Source organism: Lepidochelys kempii, chromosome 13, assembly GCF_965140285.1.
Source record: "Lepidochelys kempii isolate rLepKem1 chromosome 13, rLepKem1.hap1, whole genome shotgun sequence".
Lineage (NCBI taxonomy): Eukaryota > Metazoa > Chordata > Testudines > Cheloniidae > Lepidochelys > Lepidochelys kempii.
In genome coordinates, this window is record NC_136392.1 from 31,644,153 (window position 1) to 31,662,029 (window position 17,877).

Here is a 17,877-nt window from a genome sequence, read left to right on the forward strand (position 1 = left end):
CCTGCTTCCCAGGATAGAGCCCCCCATCCTGTAAGTATGGCTGACCGTCTTTGTTCCCAGATGTATACATTTACAATTAGCCCTGTTAAAACTCATATTAGATTAAATCTCAGGAAAAACTTCCTATCTGTAAGAACAGACGACAATGGAACAGATGTCTAGGGAGGTCATGGAAGCTCCTTCACTGGAGGTTTTCAAAAGGAGGCTGGAGAGCATCTGTCTTGGATGGTTTAGACACAACAAGTGCTGCATCTTGGCAGGGGGTTAGACTAGATGACCCTTGTGGGCCCTTCTAACCCATGGTTTTATGATATTGTTTGCTTGTGCCCAGTTTGCCAAGCAATCCAGAATACTCTGTATCAGTGACCTGCCCTCTTCACCATTTATCACTCCCCCAATGTTTTGTGTCATCTGCAAACTTTATCCGTGATGATTTTATGTTTTCTTCCAGGTCATTGAGAAAAATGTTAACTAACATAGGGCCAGGAACAGATTTCTGTGGGACCCTGCTACAAACACACCCACTCAATGATGATTCCCCATTTACAATTGTATTTTGAGACCTATCAGTTAGCCAGCTTTTAATCCATTTAATGTGTGCCATGTTAATTTTATATCATTCTAGTTTAATCAAAATGTCATGCAGTACCAAGTCAAGCGCCTTACAGAAGGCCATGTATGTTATGCCATCATTATTACATTTATCAACCAAACTTGTAATCTCATAAGAAAAAGATATCAAGTTAGTTTGGCAGGGTCTATTTTCCATAAACCCATGCTGATTGATTATATTACTCTCCTTTAATTCTTTATGAATCAAGTCCCATATCAACCGTTTCATAATCTTGTCCAGGATCAATATCAGACTGATGGGAAGCCAAGCCAGGGAGGGGGGGTGAGATGTTTTAGTAGAGAGCAAATGAAGGTTGCCACTGACAAGTATAAAACATCCAGTGAAGTGATGCTATTGTGAGATAGAAGAGAAATGTTCTATTTCAGTTTTACATAATAAATAACTTGTATTCAACCATTTTGTAAGGACACTGGTGAACCTCATGGTAACAACGTCCTGAGCAGACATTATTTCTTAAAATACTCCCCCCCGCCCCGCCATAAGGAGACATTTTAAATACAAGCAACTTCTACAATGTGGGCAGGCCGTTCCCAGTGATGGCAGGTGCTCTCTGTGTCCTGACAGGCTTGCCTTGAGGGTTGCTGTGACCCAGAAGTGTGAGGAAGGGTCAGTGGTGTTGGGAAGAGGGTTCTCTGGAGGTTAGGGAGTGGGAGAGTAAATCTGTTTGTGAATTCAGCCTTGATGAATCCTTTGAAACAGCTCAGCCCTTTCCTTTCTGCAGGGCTCCCTCCACATGTGGATTGACATGTTTCCAAACGACGTCCCAGCACCTCCCCCTGTCAATATCAAGCCACGGCTGCCAATCAGGTACAGACCTGTAGGAGATGGGGACAGAGCCATTTCAAACCCAGTGTTTATACCGCAGCCTGGGGTCCTGCTCTGCATGACTCCCATGCAGTCTGTGCCCATGAAGGGTGTGGCTGGGTGAGAAGGGCAGTCTAACTGATCTGTCAGCCTGGGAGGCTCACACTGCTTCAGCTCTGGGACCCTGGCACATCTCCATGGCTTCCTCTCTGTGCTGGTGCAGGGGGGCTGCAGGCCTCACCTCATCCTGCTCTCCCGAGGGACTCCCTCTGTCCCCGCATGCCGTGTGGCTGAGAGGAGGGAAAGCTGCTCCTGCCTCTCACACAGACATGGCTGGGAGGAGAGGGGTCCCCTGGGTTTACGCCTGCTCCCGGCAGAGACCAAACCCCAGACAGCAGTGTCGGAGCTGAAGCAGTACCACTGGCCACGCACAGCTCAGCACTGGTGCCTCGAAAACCCAAGGCTGGGCCATGACTTTTCTTCTTGCTGCTGTTTCTGCCGGACACGTGCTGGGCAGATTCCAGGACGCTGGAGATGTGCTTTGGTTCAGACACTTCTTTGTACTCGAGTCTGCAAAACTGGGCCAGTGTGACATGAGAGGGGCCTTCCGCAAGGTGTCCTGGGCCCTGGCCTGAGCTGCAGAGGGCACAAGCATGGCACTAGGCTGGGTGGCCGGGCTGAGCGGGTGCTGCTGCAGGCCATGGTCCCAGGGGGGTAGTTTCGCCTGGCCCTGACAAACACTGAGCTGGAATGTGCTTCTCTAACCTGCCCTTGGCTTTCCCTCCTGGTAGTTACGAGCTACGCGTCATCATCTGGAACACAGACGACGTGGTTCTTGATGACGTTAATCCAATAACAGGAGAAACCTCCAGCGACATCTACGTGAAAAGGTGCCCGAGTTGATGGGGAATCGAATGACAGAGACAGCCGGAGGGTCGGAGAACGACTAGCTGGCCTGTCCAGTCTGACCCTGCCTGGATACTGTGCAGCACTCCCTACTGCCTGAGTCCCACAGACATCACCAGCCTCTCCTCGTATTTCACCAGCCATGGGGCCTCCACCTCCTGGGGGAGACTAACTCACTGTCGATTTAGTCTACCCATAAAGGCCTTGGCCCTGATACCAGCCCACGCTTGTTCTTCAGAACATGTCAGTCCTCATCCCTATGACCCCTCAGCTCTCTGAGCCGACCCAGGCACTGTCTCCCCTTTACGTGGTATGCAGATTCTACACATCTTGGACCAGCTTACCAAAGCGTGCCATTCCTTCCCGCATTTTTTGCATCAGCAAAAAAAACTGAGCCTAGTTGTGGGCTCAGTTCCTATTATTTAGAAAACCAAGTGCCTAATTTGTCCCCATAATCAGATACTGGACCATCTAAATGGTGGGGTTTGCACCCCCAAAAAAGAGAGGTTGGAGAGAGGCCCCTTTAGAGCCCTCATAATGGTTGTGGCCCAGCATAGACCTTACACCCCTGACATGCTCCTGTCTGCCATTCGAATCAGTTGAGCCTCGTTGGCTAAGCCCATTATTATTCTGAATAAGAGTTTGTTGCTGTGAGGTGCTGTCGAGCAGTGACTGAGCGCTACCCCTTGGCCTGGGACCCTTGCTCCACCACCCTGTGGCTTAGTGATGCTGCACTTGGGGCTGCTTTAACATGACAACTGATGTTAATTGAGCTTCTTCTGCAGCTGGATCAAAGGTCTGGACCATGAGAAACAAGAAACAGACGTTCACTTTAACTCCCTGACTGGGGAAGGCAACTTCAACTGGAGGTTTGTGTTCCACTTCAACTACCTCCCAACTGAGAAGGAGATCTCCTATAAGAAGAAGGACTCCATCTTCTCCCTGGAGGAATCTGAGTTCAGGGAGCCAGCTGTCCTGGTCCTTCAGGTCTGGGATTATGACAGGATTTCAGCGAATGACTTTCTAGGTACAGTATCCTCTTGCTGAGAGAAGGGGCTGTTTCTCTGTGCCTCGCCTTCTGCGCCTGCCCAGACCACCTGCCCTGAGCTTTGCAGGAAATGGCTCCCAGTCAAGATGAGCTGGGGCTGCAGGGAGCTCATTTACCCTCTTTTGCGTTTGCAGGCTCCCTCCTGGCCCACTGGTAGAACTTGTGTTTACAGCACCAGGGTCCTACCAGATTCCAGTTGACTCCTGGCATTGGGATTAAACTCTCTCATTCAGACCAGTTATTCATCTTCTGACCCATCTCTGCACTGTGCAGTACTGTTCCCCCTAACCGTGGAACAGGGGGCGAGTGAGCAGCTTCTTCCAAAGCTGACCCCACTGGGGCTCTGCATAGTGACCTTCACCTTCTCTCTGGCTCTTGCCTAGCCACCTTCCTGCTGCCTCTGAGCTCCCCCTGTCCAGGGACTTGGAGCCCTCATGCGGCTTTTGAAATACTGTTGTGTCCAAGGGTCAGCCTGAACCAGGGCCTTTGATTGAAGGGGGAAGCCTTCAGCTAGAGGTGGTGGCTGGTGATGCTGATGGCACTTAGATGGCGGCACTTAGATGGCACCACTTAGATGCATCCGATGAAGTGAGCTGTATGTCACGAAAGCTCATGCTCAAATAAATTGGTTAGTCTCTAAGGTGCCACAAGTACTCCTTTTCTTTTTAGATGGCATGGTGGCAGGTGCCTTAGAAATACCAGGAACAGACTGCTGACAAGTCTTCTCTCCTTTCAGGATGTTTCTTTCATTCTCAGACTGTGCAGCAAATGCTCCCCACTTCCATTATGCTTAAGTTATCCAAACTTTGAACCTCGGCACTAAACACTAGGCCCTCTGAGGGGAACATAAGCATATGGATGTGCTATACTGCAAGCATAATAATACAGAAGGTTGGCAATTTTCTGCTGAAACAGTTTTGTTTGAAAATGCCAATTCATTGAACCTGAAGCGTTTCTTGGATGCATCTCAGATTTAGCCATTTTCAGTGTGTTCTCTGGGAAAGCTGCCACCTTACCAGGCTGCAAATGAGCCCAGAGTTCATGGGGCCACAGCTCTGAGACAGCCCCACCATACAGGCTGCCCTGTGCTCAGGAGACCCCAGTCTTCCAGAGTCTAGGACTCCAGGGCACACAGCCAAGCAGGGCTTCCAGGCTCCTGCTGTGGAGCCAGGAGCCTGAAAGCCCTGGGAGCCCTGGCTCAGCTCTTGGTTCCACAGCCGGGAGCCTGGAAGGGCTGAGAACTCCCTCTTCCAGGCTTCCTGCTGCAGAGCCAGGAGCCCAGAGCCAGGGTATCTTGTCCCCATGGTGAGGATGCCTCAGAGCTGCAGGCCCTGAGAGCCTCTGGTGCTGCTGGGTGAAACTGACATAGAGGTTCTGATCACAGCAGCAGTGAAACTGACAAGAATGGCATTTGCAATATTGCTGTAGCAGGGGTGGTCCCAGGATATCAGAGAGACAAGCTTGTCTCTTTCACCAGCTGAAGTTGGTCCAATAAAAGATATTACCTCCCCCACCATGTCTCTTCAAGAATGTCAGTTTTATTCAGCTGCTGTCAGAGTCCCAGGAGCTGGTTGTGTGTGGGAAACAGCATGCGTCAATGTTTCCGAAATAATTTTTATTCAGGATTTCTGGTTTTCAGGAAATTTCAAAAAATTTAGATTCGTTATGATTTGGAACAAAACCAAATTTCTAAAAATGAAATTTCCTGTGAGCTGGAAATCCTGCATTTCGTCCAGCTCTAGGCAACACCTTTAACCACGACAAAAGCTCCTTTTATTCATTAACCCATTGCCAATCAATTCAAAAGGCTTCATTGGCATGGAAAGGCATATAAAGCAAACCTGCTCAGCAGTAAAAAGAACGAGAAGTACTTGTGGCACCACAAATTTATTTGGGCATAAGCTTTCAAAAAGCTTTCATGAAAGCTTACGCCCAAATAAATTTGTTAGTCTCTAAGGTGCCACAAGAACTCCTCCTTCTTTTTGCTGATACCGACTAACATGGCTACCCCTCTGAAACCTGCTCAGCAGTGCCATCTACTGATGGCAAGAAGAGAACATTAGACCCAGAACATCTGGTATTTCTGGGACATGAGCTGCTTACATTTGTGACAAAGACACAAAATGAGGGAAAGAGAACAGGAGGGAGCTGGCGATGGTGCTGGCTGTAGCCTAAACAAAGCGTTCTCCCACCCCAGTGTCAAGATTTTATCATTCTGTACTGAACATGAGGGACAAGCTGGGGCATGAGAAGAAGGTCGATTTAGACCTAGAGGTACTGATGAGAGGCACAGTGTGGCACAGCTCAGGTGTGACTCTGTATAAGAGAGAGTGTGGTCAAATGGCTAGGCCGGAAGAGTGGGACTCAGGAGATCTGGTTTCTGTTCCAGGTTGTGCCACCAACTCAGCATGTGAGGCAAGTCACTTCCTCTCCCTCCGACCCTCAGTTTCCCCATCCCTAAAGTGAGGATAACACTGTTGATGGACCTTTGCTTTGAGAGCTACAAACAGAAATCACTGCCTCTGGTGGGAGTGTTACTGATTCTCTGGGGACTGGGATGGGTGCAGGCCAAGCAGCATGTTGATGCTGGCCCTAATGTGTTACTTGCATTGACACAAATGATCCACCCCTGAGGTTCTCACTTCCTGCCTGTCTTTGAAGGGTCCATTGAACTGAAGCTGAACGACATGGTGCGGGGAGCCAAGAGTTCTGAGCAGTGCACCATTAAGATGGCCAAGGAAAAGGCCACCCCCCGCTTCTCCATCTTCCGGAACAAGCGGATGAGGGGCTGGTGGCCCTTCATCAAACTGAAAGACCAGGAAGATGAGGAGCGAGAGGAGCGAGAGGCCAAGGAGAAGAAGAAGAAGAAGAAGAAGAGGAGGTCGATGAAGCCAGAAGACATTGAGTTTGCAGACCCCAGTGGGAACAAGTACCTCCTGACGGTAAGGAGCAGGAGAGAGGGGCAGAGCCCCTGTCTGTGAGGCAGTGCTCAGTACCTGCCTGCCTGAGTTGTGGGGAGTGTGAGGCCTGCAGCTGGCACGGACTGGGCCATGGCTAACTGCAAAAGCTTTGTAGTGGGCGTGGGGCTGTGTGCCCCAGGACTGATGGGCATGGCAGAGAGCCTTGTAGCTCAGTGCTCTCAGCCTCCAGCTCAGCACTGTTCACAGCTTGTTTGCTTAGCTGAGCAGTCTGCTGGGGGCAGCAGGGTCTATGGGAGGTTTTTCCTGCCGTGCAGATGAGAGGAGGAGGGCTGGAGTGAAGGCATTGTCATTGGTGGGGGTGCAGCTGCTTCTCTGAGTCCCCTTTTCCTGGGCACAGGGCAGCCTCCTCCCCGGGCTGGTTCCAGCTTCCTGCCTGGGTTAGCAAGAAGTCAGGCCTGGTTCCCCAGTGAGCTCCAGCTGCCTGGATCTCACAGACGTTTCACCCTTCCCTGCCTGGTCTGTGATTCCTGTCAACAAGCACAGGAGGGAGCATGGGGTTGGCTGCCCCAGGGTCCCCCTGGGACTCAGACAGAGCCTAACACTGGCAGTTACTGAATCAGCCATAGCGGTGAGATGTGATCATAGAATCCTAGAATATCAGGGTTGGGAGGGACCTCAGGAGGTCATCTAGTCCAACCCCCTGCTCATAGCAGGACCAACCACAACTAAATCATCCCAGCCAGGGCTTTGTCAAGCCTGATCCTAGACTTGACAAACATTTCCCCCGAAGGCCCTGAGCAGTCTCCTGTGGTTTGACTGAGGACGCTTCCCCCAAGGGCAGGAATATTTGGTAGCCGGGGATGTGGGGCTAGGAGCTGAAATGGCCCCTGACCTTGGCAATGACTAGTTGGAGTTTCCCAGCAAGGGAGAGGGTAGCCAGGAGGTCCTGGGACTCTGAGGGGCCGTGGACAGGGCATGTGAAAATCAGCAGGTGTGGGGAGAGGTGCAGCCAGGATCTCAGCAGGGGGAAGGGGAAGAGGGCTGCAGCCTGGCATGCTGCTGATATGCCTGCACCAGGTTCCCCCGCCCGCTGCATAAACCAGCCAGGTGCCAGGAGCTGAGGAAGCATGCCAGCAATGCGCCCGTGTTCACAACTCCACGCAGCAGCACCTAGCGCTGTCCCGGTGGGACCCGGCTGCGTGGTGGAGTGCAGGCTGGGTTCAGTGTGCCAGGAGGAAGGTCGTGTTCACTCCCAGTGGGCTGCTGGACAACAGCTCTGGCTTCTCTCACTGGGCAAGTGGAAGAGGGAGGCCTTTTGTGCCTGATCTCTGGAGAGGGCAGTCATTGTGCCGAGCACTTGTCTCGAGTGGTCATTCACCGGTCCTATGGAGTCTCTGCTCAGGAGGATATGTCTAAAGCACCAGGAACGGCACTGTGACAGGGGGTATCAACCCGCACTGGGCAAACGGGGCGGCACTGCTCGACACGCCGACCCCCCATGACAGGCACAGTGCACAGAGCCCTGCGCTGGGCAGCTCCTGCCCTAGGAGATGAGCCTCGAGGAGGTGGCTCCATGGGCAGGGCAGCCTGCCAGGGCTCTGGTGTCTGGATGCTTCCTTGACTTGCTCCTGGTGGTGCTGGCGAGAAGTGAGTATTGGGAGTGTTGTGAGAGGCTCCGGAGGGCACTTTTCAAAGAGGCCAGAAAGGCCCCGAGGGGCAGATTTTCAAAGGTATTTAGGTGCCTATAGACACAGATTTTCAAAGTGCCTGAGCAGGTTTGGTGCCTGACTCCCACTGAGCGACTGTTGAAAACCTGGCCCTGCAACTCTAGATGAGACAGTATCAGCCTGGCTCGTCCTGAAGACGTGAGTGTGTCTCAAGTGTGTTTCTCTGCAGGGTAAAGTGGAAGCTGAGTTCCAGCTATTGACTGTGGAGGAGGCCGAGAAGAGCCCCGTTGGTCTGGGCCGAAAAGAGCCTGAACCCCTGGAGAAGCCCAAGTGAGTATCAATCATAGAATCACAGGAGTGGAGGGAACCTCAAGAGGTCGTCTAGTCCAGTCTCTTGCACTCGTGGCAGGACTAAGTATTATCTAGACCAATCCTGCCAGGTGTTTGTCTAACCTGCTCGTAAACAGCTCCAATGATGGAGATTCCACAACCTTCCTGGGCAATTTATTTCAGTGCTTAACCACCCTGGAAGTTTTTCCTAATGTCCAACCCAAACAACCCTTGCTGCAATTTAAGCCCATTGCTTCTTGTCCTGTCCTTAGAGGTTAAGAAGAACAATTTTTCTCCCTCCTCCTTGTAACAACCATTTATGTAAAGGAAAACTGTTATCATGTGTCCCCTCGGTTGTCTCATCTCCAGACTACACAAATCCAATTATTTCAAACTCCCCTCATAGGGCATGTTCCCTAGACCTTTAATCATTTTTGTTGCTCTCCTCTGGACTTTCTCCAATTTGTTCCCATCTTTCCTAAAATGTGGTGCCCAGAACTGGACACAATACTCCAGTTGAGGCCTAATCAGTGCGAAGTAGAGCAGAAGAATTACTTCTCATGTCTTGCTTACAACACTCCTGCTAATACATCCCAGAATGAGGTTTGCTTTTTTTGCAACAGTCCTACACTGTTGATTTATATTTAGCTTGTGATCCACTATGATCCCCAGATCCCTTTCTGCAGTACTCCTTCCTAGGCAGTCATTTTCCATTTTGTATGTGTACAATTGACTGTTCCTTCTTAAGTAGAGTACTTTGCATTTGTTCTTATTGAATTTCATCCTATTCAGACTATTTCTCCAGTCTGTCCAGATCATTTTGAATTTTAATCCTATCCTCCAAAGCCCTTGCAACCTCTCCCAGCTTGGTATTGTCTGCAAACTTTATAAGTGTACTCTCTATGCCATTATCTAAATCATTGATGAAGATATTGAACAGAACCGGACCCAGAACTGATCCCTGCGGGACCCCACTCATTATGCCCTTTCAGCATGACTGTGAACCACTGATAACTGCTTTCTGCTAACAGTTTTCCAACCAGTTTTGCACCCACCTTATAGTAGCTCCATCTAGGTTGTATTTCCCTAATTTGTTTATGAGAAGGTCATGTGAGATAGTATCAAAAGCTTTACTAGGGTCAAGATATACCACATCTACCGCTTCCCCCCATCCACAAGGCTTGTTAGCTTTTCAAAGAAAGCTATCAGGTTGGTTTGACCTGATTGGTTCTTGACAATTCTATGCTTTTACTTATCACCTTATCTTCTAGGTGTTCGCTAATTGATTGCTTAATTATTTGCTCCTTTATCTTTTTGGGTACAGAAGTTAAGCTGACTGGTCTGTAATTTCCCCGGGTTATCCTTATTCCCCTTTTTATAGATGGGCACTATATTTGCCCTCTTCCAGCCCTCTGGAATCTCTCCCGTCTACCATGACTTTTTGAAGAGAATTCCTCATGGCTCAGAAATCTCCTCAGTCAGCTCCTTGAGTATTCTAGGATGGATTTCAGCAGGCCCTGCCAACTTGTGCCATGTGCATGTGCCAGGCAGAGAGGCACTGGAATTTCAGGCTGGGGTTTGATACCATGCCTGCTCTCAGCTTGGGTCTGCCTGCGGCTGCACACAGGCACTGAGGGAAAAGGGAGGAGCTTTCAGACTTAATGGAACCAAGATCAGAATCCAGGGACTGTTGGGGACTCCGGGGCTCAGGCTGTAGACGGTGAAGCCATCTCCACTGAGGATGTGGGCTGAGTCCCTGGGGCGGAGCCATCCTGGCTGAGGCTGCAGGTGGAGTCCCTGGAGCACAGCTGTTCTGAGATATTTACTGAAACAAGCGATAGGGCTTGTGTATCACTGTAGTTGCGCCTGCACTAGGAGGGTACACTGATGTAACTACATTGGTTTTAGTGAGCTAGTTAAATTGGTGCAAAAATGGAGACCAGCCTTACTAACGAGGCCTTAGCTGCTCTGGTGGCTCAGCTGCCTGTGCAGTCATCCTGCAGGCCCTGCTGGTGTGTGCTCTGCATCCATCAGAAGATGAAAAGGGGGTGGGGGAGGGGGGATGAAAAGTCCCTCCCTCCCCCCAGGAGAGCCTATTTGTCACCTGCAGCGTGGGTGCCTTGCAGAACCCTGGTCTAGTGCAGGGTCCAGGCTCCAGAGAAAATAATACAAAAATAAGAATACCGATAACGATAAGTAAATACAAAGATTTTGTGGTCTGTTCAGAAGTGCCTGGCAGTCTGGATTTAGCCCACAGTCTGCCTATTAACTACCCCGGTCTAATGTCTGTGCAAGAATCCTACAAAGCCCCCAGATTGTGCTGGCAGTGAAGTGGATGCAGGGAATGGGGTCCTGTTTTGAAAGAATACATTGTAGGCACAGGCATCAATTTGAGTTTGGGGGCTCAGGGATACAGGCTGATCTGCACTGATCTGATACCTGGTTATTCGCAGCCCATGAGTAGCAGCAGCTAATGGTATGCTGTAGATTTCCAGGGCACTGAATTGGACTTGGTGTAGCTTTGCTTTGCTTTGTCTGAGCTCAGCGGCCTTTTCCATTCTCTGTTCTAGCCGTCCAAAAACATCCTTCAACTGGTTTGTGAATCCCATGAAAACCTTCATCTTTTTCATCTGGAAGCGGTACAAGAAGTACATCATTGCTTTGGTCATTATTGCTGTGGTGACTATCTTCCTGGTCCTTTTACTCTACACAATGCCTGGGTACATCAGCCAGAAGATCATCAACGGATAAGTGCGGTCAGAGACTGGTCTCCCCAGAGGACCATGGCTGTTGCTCCAGAAATTGACATTTTATACCAAATATTTTAAGGACAGGTTGCCAGTGGCTGAAGGTGCTGGGACTCTTTGTGAATGCTACATCGGGAGGGAGAGGAGCGGAGAAGCTGCCCTTTCTGGGTAGTTGTATTTCGCACTTAGAACTTGTGATAGACTGTGATTATAGCACTGTGGAGCAGAGCGATAATGATTTGGGTAAAATGTTTGGTTTTCATTAGTTGGGAGGAATCTGTCCCAGCTGGGGTTGGCTGTGGGGAGATTTGCAACGAATATCAGCTCTGTACCTCTCTCCCTTGCGCTAAGCAGAGGAGCCTCTCTTACAGGAGTGGGAGGAGCAGTGCTGCTTTCTCTGCATGGCGTCAGTGTAATAACGCGGAGCAGGGTGACCAGATGTCCCGATTTTATAGAGACAGTCCTGATTTTGGGAGCTTTTTCTGTTACCCCCCACCCCCATCCCGATTTTTGACACTTGCTGTCTGGTCACCCTAACGCAGAGGCTTTCCACCCAGAGAACTTAGCGCACTTCACAAGGTGGCGGAGCGTTCCTGTCCCCTTTGTACAGATCAGAGAGTCAGGGCATGTCTGCGCTATGGAGACTATGTTGCGGAAGGGGTTTTTCCATTGCCATAGGACCGACAGCTGAGCTGACGCTGGGCATTAGGTTAGAGCTGTGTCAGTCAGGAGGTGTCTGACTGATGTCAGCCTGGCGGTCAAGCGTAGACCAGGCCTCAGTGGCAGAGCTGGGACCAGCAGAGTGACAAGTAGAGAAACTAGAGAGGAGCTGCAGCAGGCCAGCAAAGTGAGCAGGGGAAAAGAATGAAGGAGCCAAACTGTTCATGACCCTCACCACGACTTGGGTAGGGGTGAGGGACAGGCAAAGTCTGAGTCCACTTGTGAGCTGGGGTTTCCCAGCCAAGCGTGCACCCCAGCCCGCCCTGCACGCTTCTTTGCATTTAGTAAGGCTGGACTTGAAGCTCTTTTTAACCCTTGTGTTAGACCTTTACTCCCTCTGGAATAGAAACCCCCAAAGGATCTGACCCATTACCTGGTGCTTCTCATCCACTCAGCATTTGCTAGGGTTTCCCAGCTGGCTTTCAGAGGCCTGGTCTGTACCCAAACTTAGCTCAGCCTAGCTACCTGGCTCAGGGCTATGAAAAATGTCACTTCCTGGGCGCTATTTGGGTTGCCCTAACCCCCACTGTAGATGCAAGAATTCTCCCATTGACCCTGCTGCCGCCTCGCGACGGGGCGGGTTGACTAACAAACCCGCCTTGCGTTGCTGTAGTAAGTGTCTACACTGCAGTGCAGCTGGCCGTTTGTAGTGTAGACATACCTGGAGAGTGTAACAGCGACTTGTTTGTCTGGTTCAGACTCCATCCCAGGGCTTCCTTCTCTCTCAGCTAACTGATCTGGGGGATTAACAGTCACTCCTGTATTGCTGTGTTTTGCACCAGATTTGTAGATATTTATATGGATGGTATTTATATGAACAGTGCAAAGTGGCACCGGACTGAAGTAAATCAAACGTCGAGAAATATCCTCAGACCAGCTTCCACCTCTGCTGCATTCTTTGTGCTCTGGGCACTGATTTTACTGATACAAGTCAGTAGGGATAAAATTTTATCATGGTAAAATTAAGCAAAATTCATTGAATGGTCATGGTAAAAATGTACAAAATCAGGGTCTGGTTGGAGGAGGGGTGGGCTGAAGCTGAAGCCCGAGGGTGGCGGGGGCTGACAGCCTGAGACCCCCTGCCCCGGGGGGGCTGACAGCCTGAGACCCCCTGCCCCGGGGGGGCTGACAGCCTGAGACCCCCTGCCCCGGGGGGGCTGACAGCCTGAGTTCCCCTGCCCCGGGGGGGCTGACACTGAAACACCAAGCCCTGCCACCCAGGGCTGGCGCTGACAGCCAGAGCCGTGTCACCAGGGGGCTGACAGCCTGAGACCCCCGCCCCGGGGGGGCTGACAGCCTGAGACCCCCGCTGCCCTGGGGGCTGACAGCCTGAGACCCCCGCTGCCCTGGGGGCTGACAGCCTGAGTTCCACTGCCCCGGGGGGATGAAGCCAGAGCCCGGCCGCCCCGGGGGTGGGGGGGAGGGGTCAAGCCAGAGCCCGGCTGCTCGAGCCGGCACAGCTGAAGGTGAAGTCCCAGAAGTCTTTTAAAGTCATGGAATCTGTGACCTCCATGACGAAATTGTGTCCTTACCATTCTGCGATGATCGGTTGTAAAGTGATAGAAAAGCAGAGGTGGGCTAGACAAACCCACCAGATGTATAATAACAACACAAATGGACAGTTACTCCTAGCCAGAGACGTGCTGCAGACACATGGTGTTCGCAGACGTGCTCCCCGGTTTCAGTCTCCCCAGCTTACCTAGGTCTGGCACTGGATGGGCAAGGGATGCTGGCATAGTTCTGGGGCTAGCTGTGGGCTCTAGTCCCTTTCCTGTCTCTGAGTGCCTGCCTCCAGCGTTTGGCCTCTTGTCCTTACCTGGCTCAGGTGTGATCTCACAATTCTCCCCCTCGCAGGCCAGGACCTGGCTACCCTGCCCCATGTCCCAAACATTGCTCACCTGGCAGGCCGGACGGGTTTGGGCACCAGCATTTCCTCCCTTTGGAAGCCTGTGGCCAGTGCTGGAGTGATGCCTTAAATGAAAGGGCTCGTCTCTACAGTGGGGGAGGCCTGGTCCACGTGAGGACACTCAGTCGGTTTAACTACATGGCTTGGGTGTGAAAAATCCAACCCCCTGAGCAATGCAGTTAAACTGCCCCGACCTGCTGTAGACCGCGGTAGGCTGACAGGCGAATTCTCCCTGGCTACACCTCGAGGGGAGGGGAGCACCTACGCCCTGGCGTCGGCATAGGCAGCATCTTCACGGAAGAGCTCCATTAGCGCAGCTGCAGCATTTTAAGGGTAGGCCCCCTCGCTGCGCGGGGTGTGAATCGACAGCGCTCCGGCGTGCTGCACGCTCGCTGTCCAGGAGGCCCCCCCCCCCCCCCCCGTGCAAAGCAGCAGCGGCCACTCAGACAGGCCTGGTCTGCCCTGAAACTTCTGATCAGCAGAGTGACAGCGCGCGCCCTGAGCGATGTAGCTCTACCGGGCTCACCCCCGGTGTAAACGTGGCCAGGTTGATGGGAAATTCTTCCATCGGCTACCACTGCTCAGTGCAACCCCCAGGCTCAGCCCAGCCTAAAGCCTCAGGGGCTGTGGCTTAGGCCAGTCGTATGGATTTCCTGGCACTTTCTTACCTTCCACCCCAGGAGAGGGTAACGGCAACAGCAGCCTCAGCACCCACCTTGGGTTCAGCTGCAAGGCCCCTTACAAGCCCCAGGGGCTAGGAGAGACTGCACGGGCCCTTCCTGTCCCACTCCTACGCCTGCACTGACAGCAGCCACAAGTCCAGGCCGGAGGCAGCAGGGCCTGTGCGCCCCAGAGTGGGGCTCTGACCACTCAAAGAGGGCCACTTCCCAGAGCCCCTGGAGAGATTGTGGCTGAGTCAGGCCAAGTGCCCCTGGACTCCTGCTGCCACGTAGCCCCCGTCTCACCCCCACACCCTGCCGCCGTGGCGGCTCCCAAGCCAGCATGTGGGGCCTAGCCCCACACATGGGCTAACTCGGGGGGTGTTTAAAACTTCACGGCACACGAGCTTGGGCTTGGTGCAGCCGTCACGCCCACCACGCACCTGCATGCACAGAGGTACGCGCACGCATGAGCACACGCCGCCATACCACACGTACACAGACACGCACGCTGAGGAAGGAGCCTGCATGGAAGCCCCCTGGAATAGGTCCAAAAATCTCAGCCCTGTGGTGGTGGAGTGTGCCGGCTGGGCTTGGCCCACCACTGCCCCAGCCACCTCCACCCTGCTGGGACTTCAGCCCTTCCCTCCTGGCTGCGGAGCTGAGGCCTGGCCTCAAAGCACTCATGTCATAGGCAGGTGTCTGGCCTAATGCTAGCCTCAGGCAGGGCCTTTGTGTTCACTGCCAAGAGCTCCCTCTTGCCTTCTCCCCTGCCTTGCTGTCCTGGACACAGGGCTTTGCGGGAGGGGCCAGGCCCAGCCATGGGGAGCAAAGTGGTAAGTGCGCGGGTGCCTCCAGGAATTGCCAGCACATAGCCAGAGCGCCTCCCTATATGCTCCTCTGCCGGCGGGAGGGCATTGGTCATGGGGCCGCAGAAGCCTGCGTTCCTGGGGCAGATTTCGACGTGGCTGTTGTTTCTGGCGGTGTGGCTCAGGGTGCATAATGGCACAGTCCTTCTCCCCAGCATGCAGGGCAGTGGGCCAGCCCTGTGGGGAAGGCGGGTGTTGGAGGTCCCATGGCAGGTGTCTTGGAGGAAACTGGGGGCTTTGGCGATGGGATAGCTTTTGTAGGGGCCCTTGGGCTGGGTGGAGTGTTGTAGCAGCAGAGGTTGTGGGTGGGAGCAGTGGTGCTAGAAGGGCATTATGGGGGTTCCATGGGAGCTGGGTGGGCATGGGACAGTGGGGGACATCCAGGGGTGGGATAGCTTGTGGGCCACTTGTGGGCTGCTGTCCAGGAGCAGAGAGTCTGAGAGTGCCCTCTCCTCTTTCATCATAAGAATATAAGAACAGCCATACTGGGTCAGACCAAAAGTCCATCTAGCCCAGTATCCTGTCTTCTGACAGTGGCCAATGCCAGCTGCCCCAGAGGGAATGAACAGAACAGGTAATCATCAAGTGATTCATCCCATCGCTCATTCCCGGCTTCTGGCAAACAGAGGCTAGGGACACCCATCCCCTGCCCATCCTAGCTAATAGCCATTGATGGACCTATCTTCCATGAACTTATCTAGTTCTTTTTTGAACCCTGTTATAGTCTTGGCCTTCACAACATCCTCTGGCAAAGAGTTCCATAGGTTGACTGTGTGTTGTGTGAAGAAATACTTCTTTTTGTTTGTTTTAAACCATCTGCTTACTAATTTCATTTGGTGACCCCTAGTTCTTATGTTATGAGAAGGAGTAAATAACACTTCCTTATTTACTTTCCCTACACCAGTCATGACTTTATAGACCTCAATCACATCCCCACTTAGTTGTCTCTTTTCCAAGCTGAAAAGTCCCAGTCTTATTAATCTCTCTTCATACAGCAGCCATTCCATACTCCTAATCATTTTTTGCCCTTTTCTGAACCTTTTCCAATTCCAATATATCTTTTTTGCACGCAATATTCAAGATTTGGGCGTACTGTGGATTTATATAGAGGCAATATGATATTTTCTGTCTTATTATCTATCCCTTTCTTAGTGATACCCAGCATTCTATTTGCTTTTTTGCTTCCACAACAGCAAAACATTGAGTGGATATTTTCAGAGAACTATCCACAATGTCTCCAAGATCTCTTTCTTGAGTGGTAACAGCTAATTTAGACCCCATCATTTTATATGTACAGTTGGGATTATGTTTTTCAATGTGCATTACTTTCCATTTATCAACATTGAATTTCATCTGCCATTTTGTTGCCCAGTCACCCAGTTTTGAGAGATTCTTTTGTGGCTCTTCAGTCTGCCTGGGATTTAACTATTTTGAGTAGTTGTATCAGCTGCAAATTTTGCCATCTCACTGTTTACCCTTTTCCAGATCATTTATGAATATGTTGGAACAGTACTGGTCCAGGTACACACACCTGGGGGACACCACTATTTACCTCTCTCCATGCTGAGAACTGACCATTTATTCATACTCTTTGTTTCCTATCTTTTAACCAGTTACCGATCCACAAGAGGACCTTCCCTCTTAGCCCCCCTCAAAGAATTCTAGTATATTTGTGAGGCATGATTTCCCTTTACAAAAACCATGTTGACTCTTCTCCAACAAATTATGTTCATCTATGTGTCTAGCATCAGAGGGGTAGCCGTGTTAGTCTGGATCTGTACCAACACCTACAAGATCTTAGAATCATAGAATATCAGGGTTGGAAGGGACCTCAGGAGGTCATCTAGTCCAACCCCCTGCTCAAAGCAGGACCGATCCCCGACTAAATCATCCCAGCCAGGGCTTTGTCAAGCCTGACCTTAAAAACTTCTAAGGAAGGAGATTCCACCACCTCCCTAGGTAACGCATTCCAGTGTTTCACCACCCTCCTAGTGAAAAAGTTGTTCCTAATATACAACCTAAATCTCCCCCACTGCAACTTAAGACCATTACTCCTTGTTCTGTCATCTGCTACCACTGAGAACAGTCTAGAGCCATCCTCTTTGGAACCCCCTTTCCGGTAGCTGAAAGCAGCTATCAAATCCCCCCTCATTCTTCTCTTCTGAAGACTAAACATCCCCAGTTCCCTCAGCCTGTCCTCATAAGTCATGTGTTCCAGTCCCCTAATCAATTTTGTTGCCCTCTGCTGGACTCTTTCCAATTTTTCCACATCCTTCTTGTAGTGTGGGGCCCAAAACTGGACACAGTTCTCCAGATGAGGCCTCACCAATGTCGAATAGAGGGGAACGATCACGTCCCTCGATCTGCTGGCAATGCCCCCACTTATACATCCCAAAATGCCATTGGCCTTCTTGGCAACAAGGGCACCCTGTTGATTCATATCCAACTTCTTGTCCACTGTAACCCCTAGGTCCTTTTCTGCAGAACTGCTGCTGAGCCATTCGGTCCCTAGTCTGTAGCGGTGCATTGGATTCTTCCATCCTAAGTGCAGGACTCTGCACTTGTCCTTGTTGAACCTCATAAGATTTCTTTTGGCCCAATCCTCCAATTTGTCTAGTCCCTCTGTATCCTATCCCTACCCAGCATTCTCAGAACTACACATTCAC

General features: G+C 51.3%; 1 protein-coding gene across 3 annotated transcripts in view; it reads left to right on the forward strand.

The window, feature by feature from the left end:
• LOC140897398 (fer-1-like protein 4) overlaps positions 1 to 17,877 on the forward strand; it is a 160,510-nt gene that overhangs the window by 117,490 nt on the left and 25,143 nt on the right. For all 3 annotated transcript variants that reach the window (XM_073310003.2, XM_073310006.1, XM_073310002.1), the window contains 5 exons: positions 1,356 to 1,441; positions 2,230 to 2,328; positions 3,130 to 3,371; positions 6,054 to 6,334; positions 8,210 to 8,310. In XM_073310003.2, the coding sequence (XP_073166104.1) occupies positions 1,356 to 1,441; positions 2,230 to 2,328; positions 3,130 to 3,371; positions 6,054 to 6,334; positions 8,210 to 8,310 (809 nt within the window). The remainder of the gene's footprint in view (positions 1 to 1,355; positions 1,442 to 2,229; positions 2,329 to 3,129; positions 3,372 to 6,053; positions 6,335 to 8,209; positions 8,311 to 17,877) is intronic.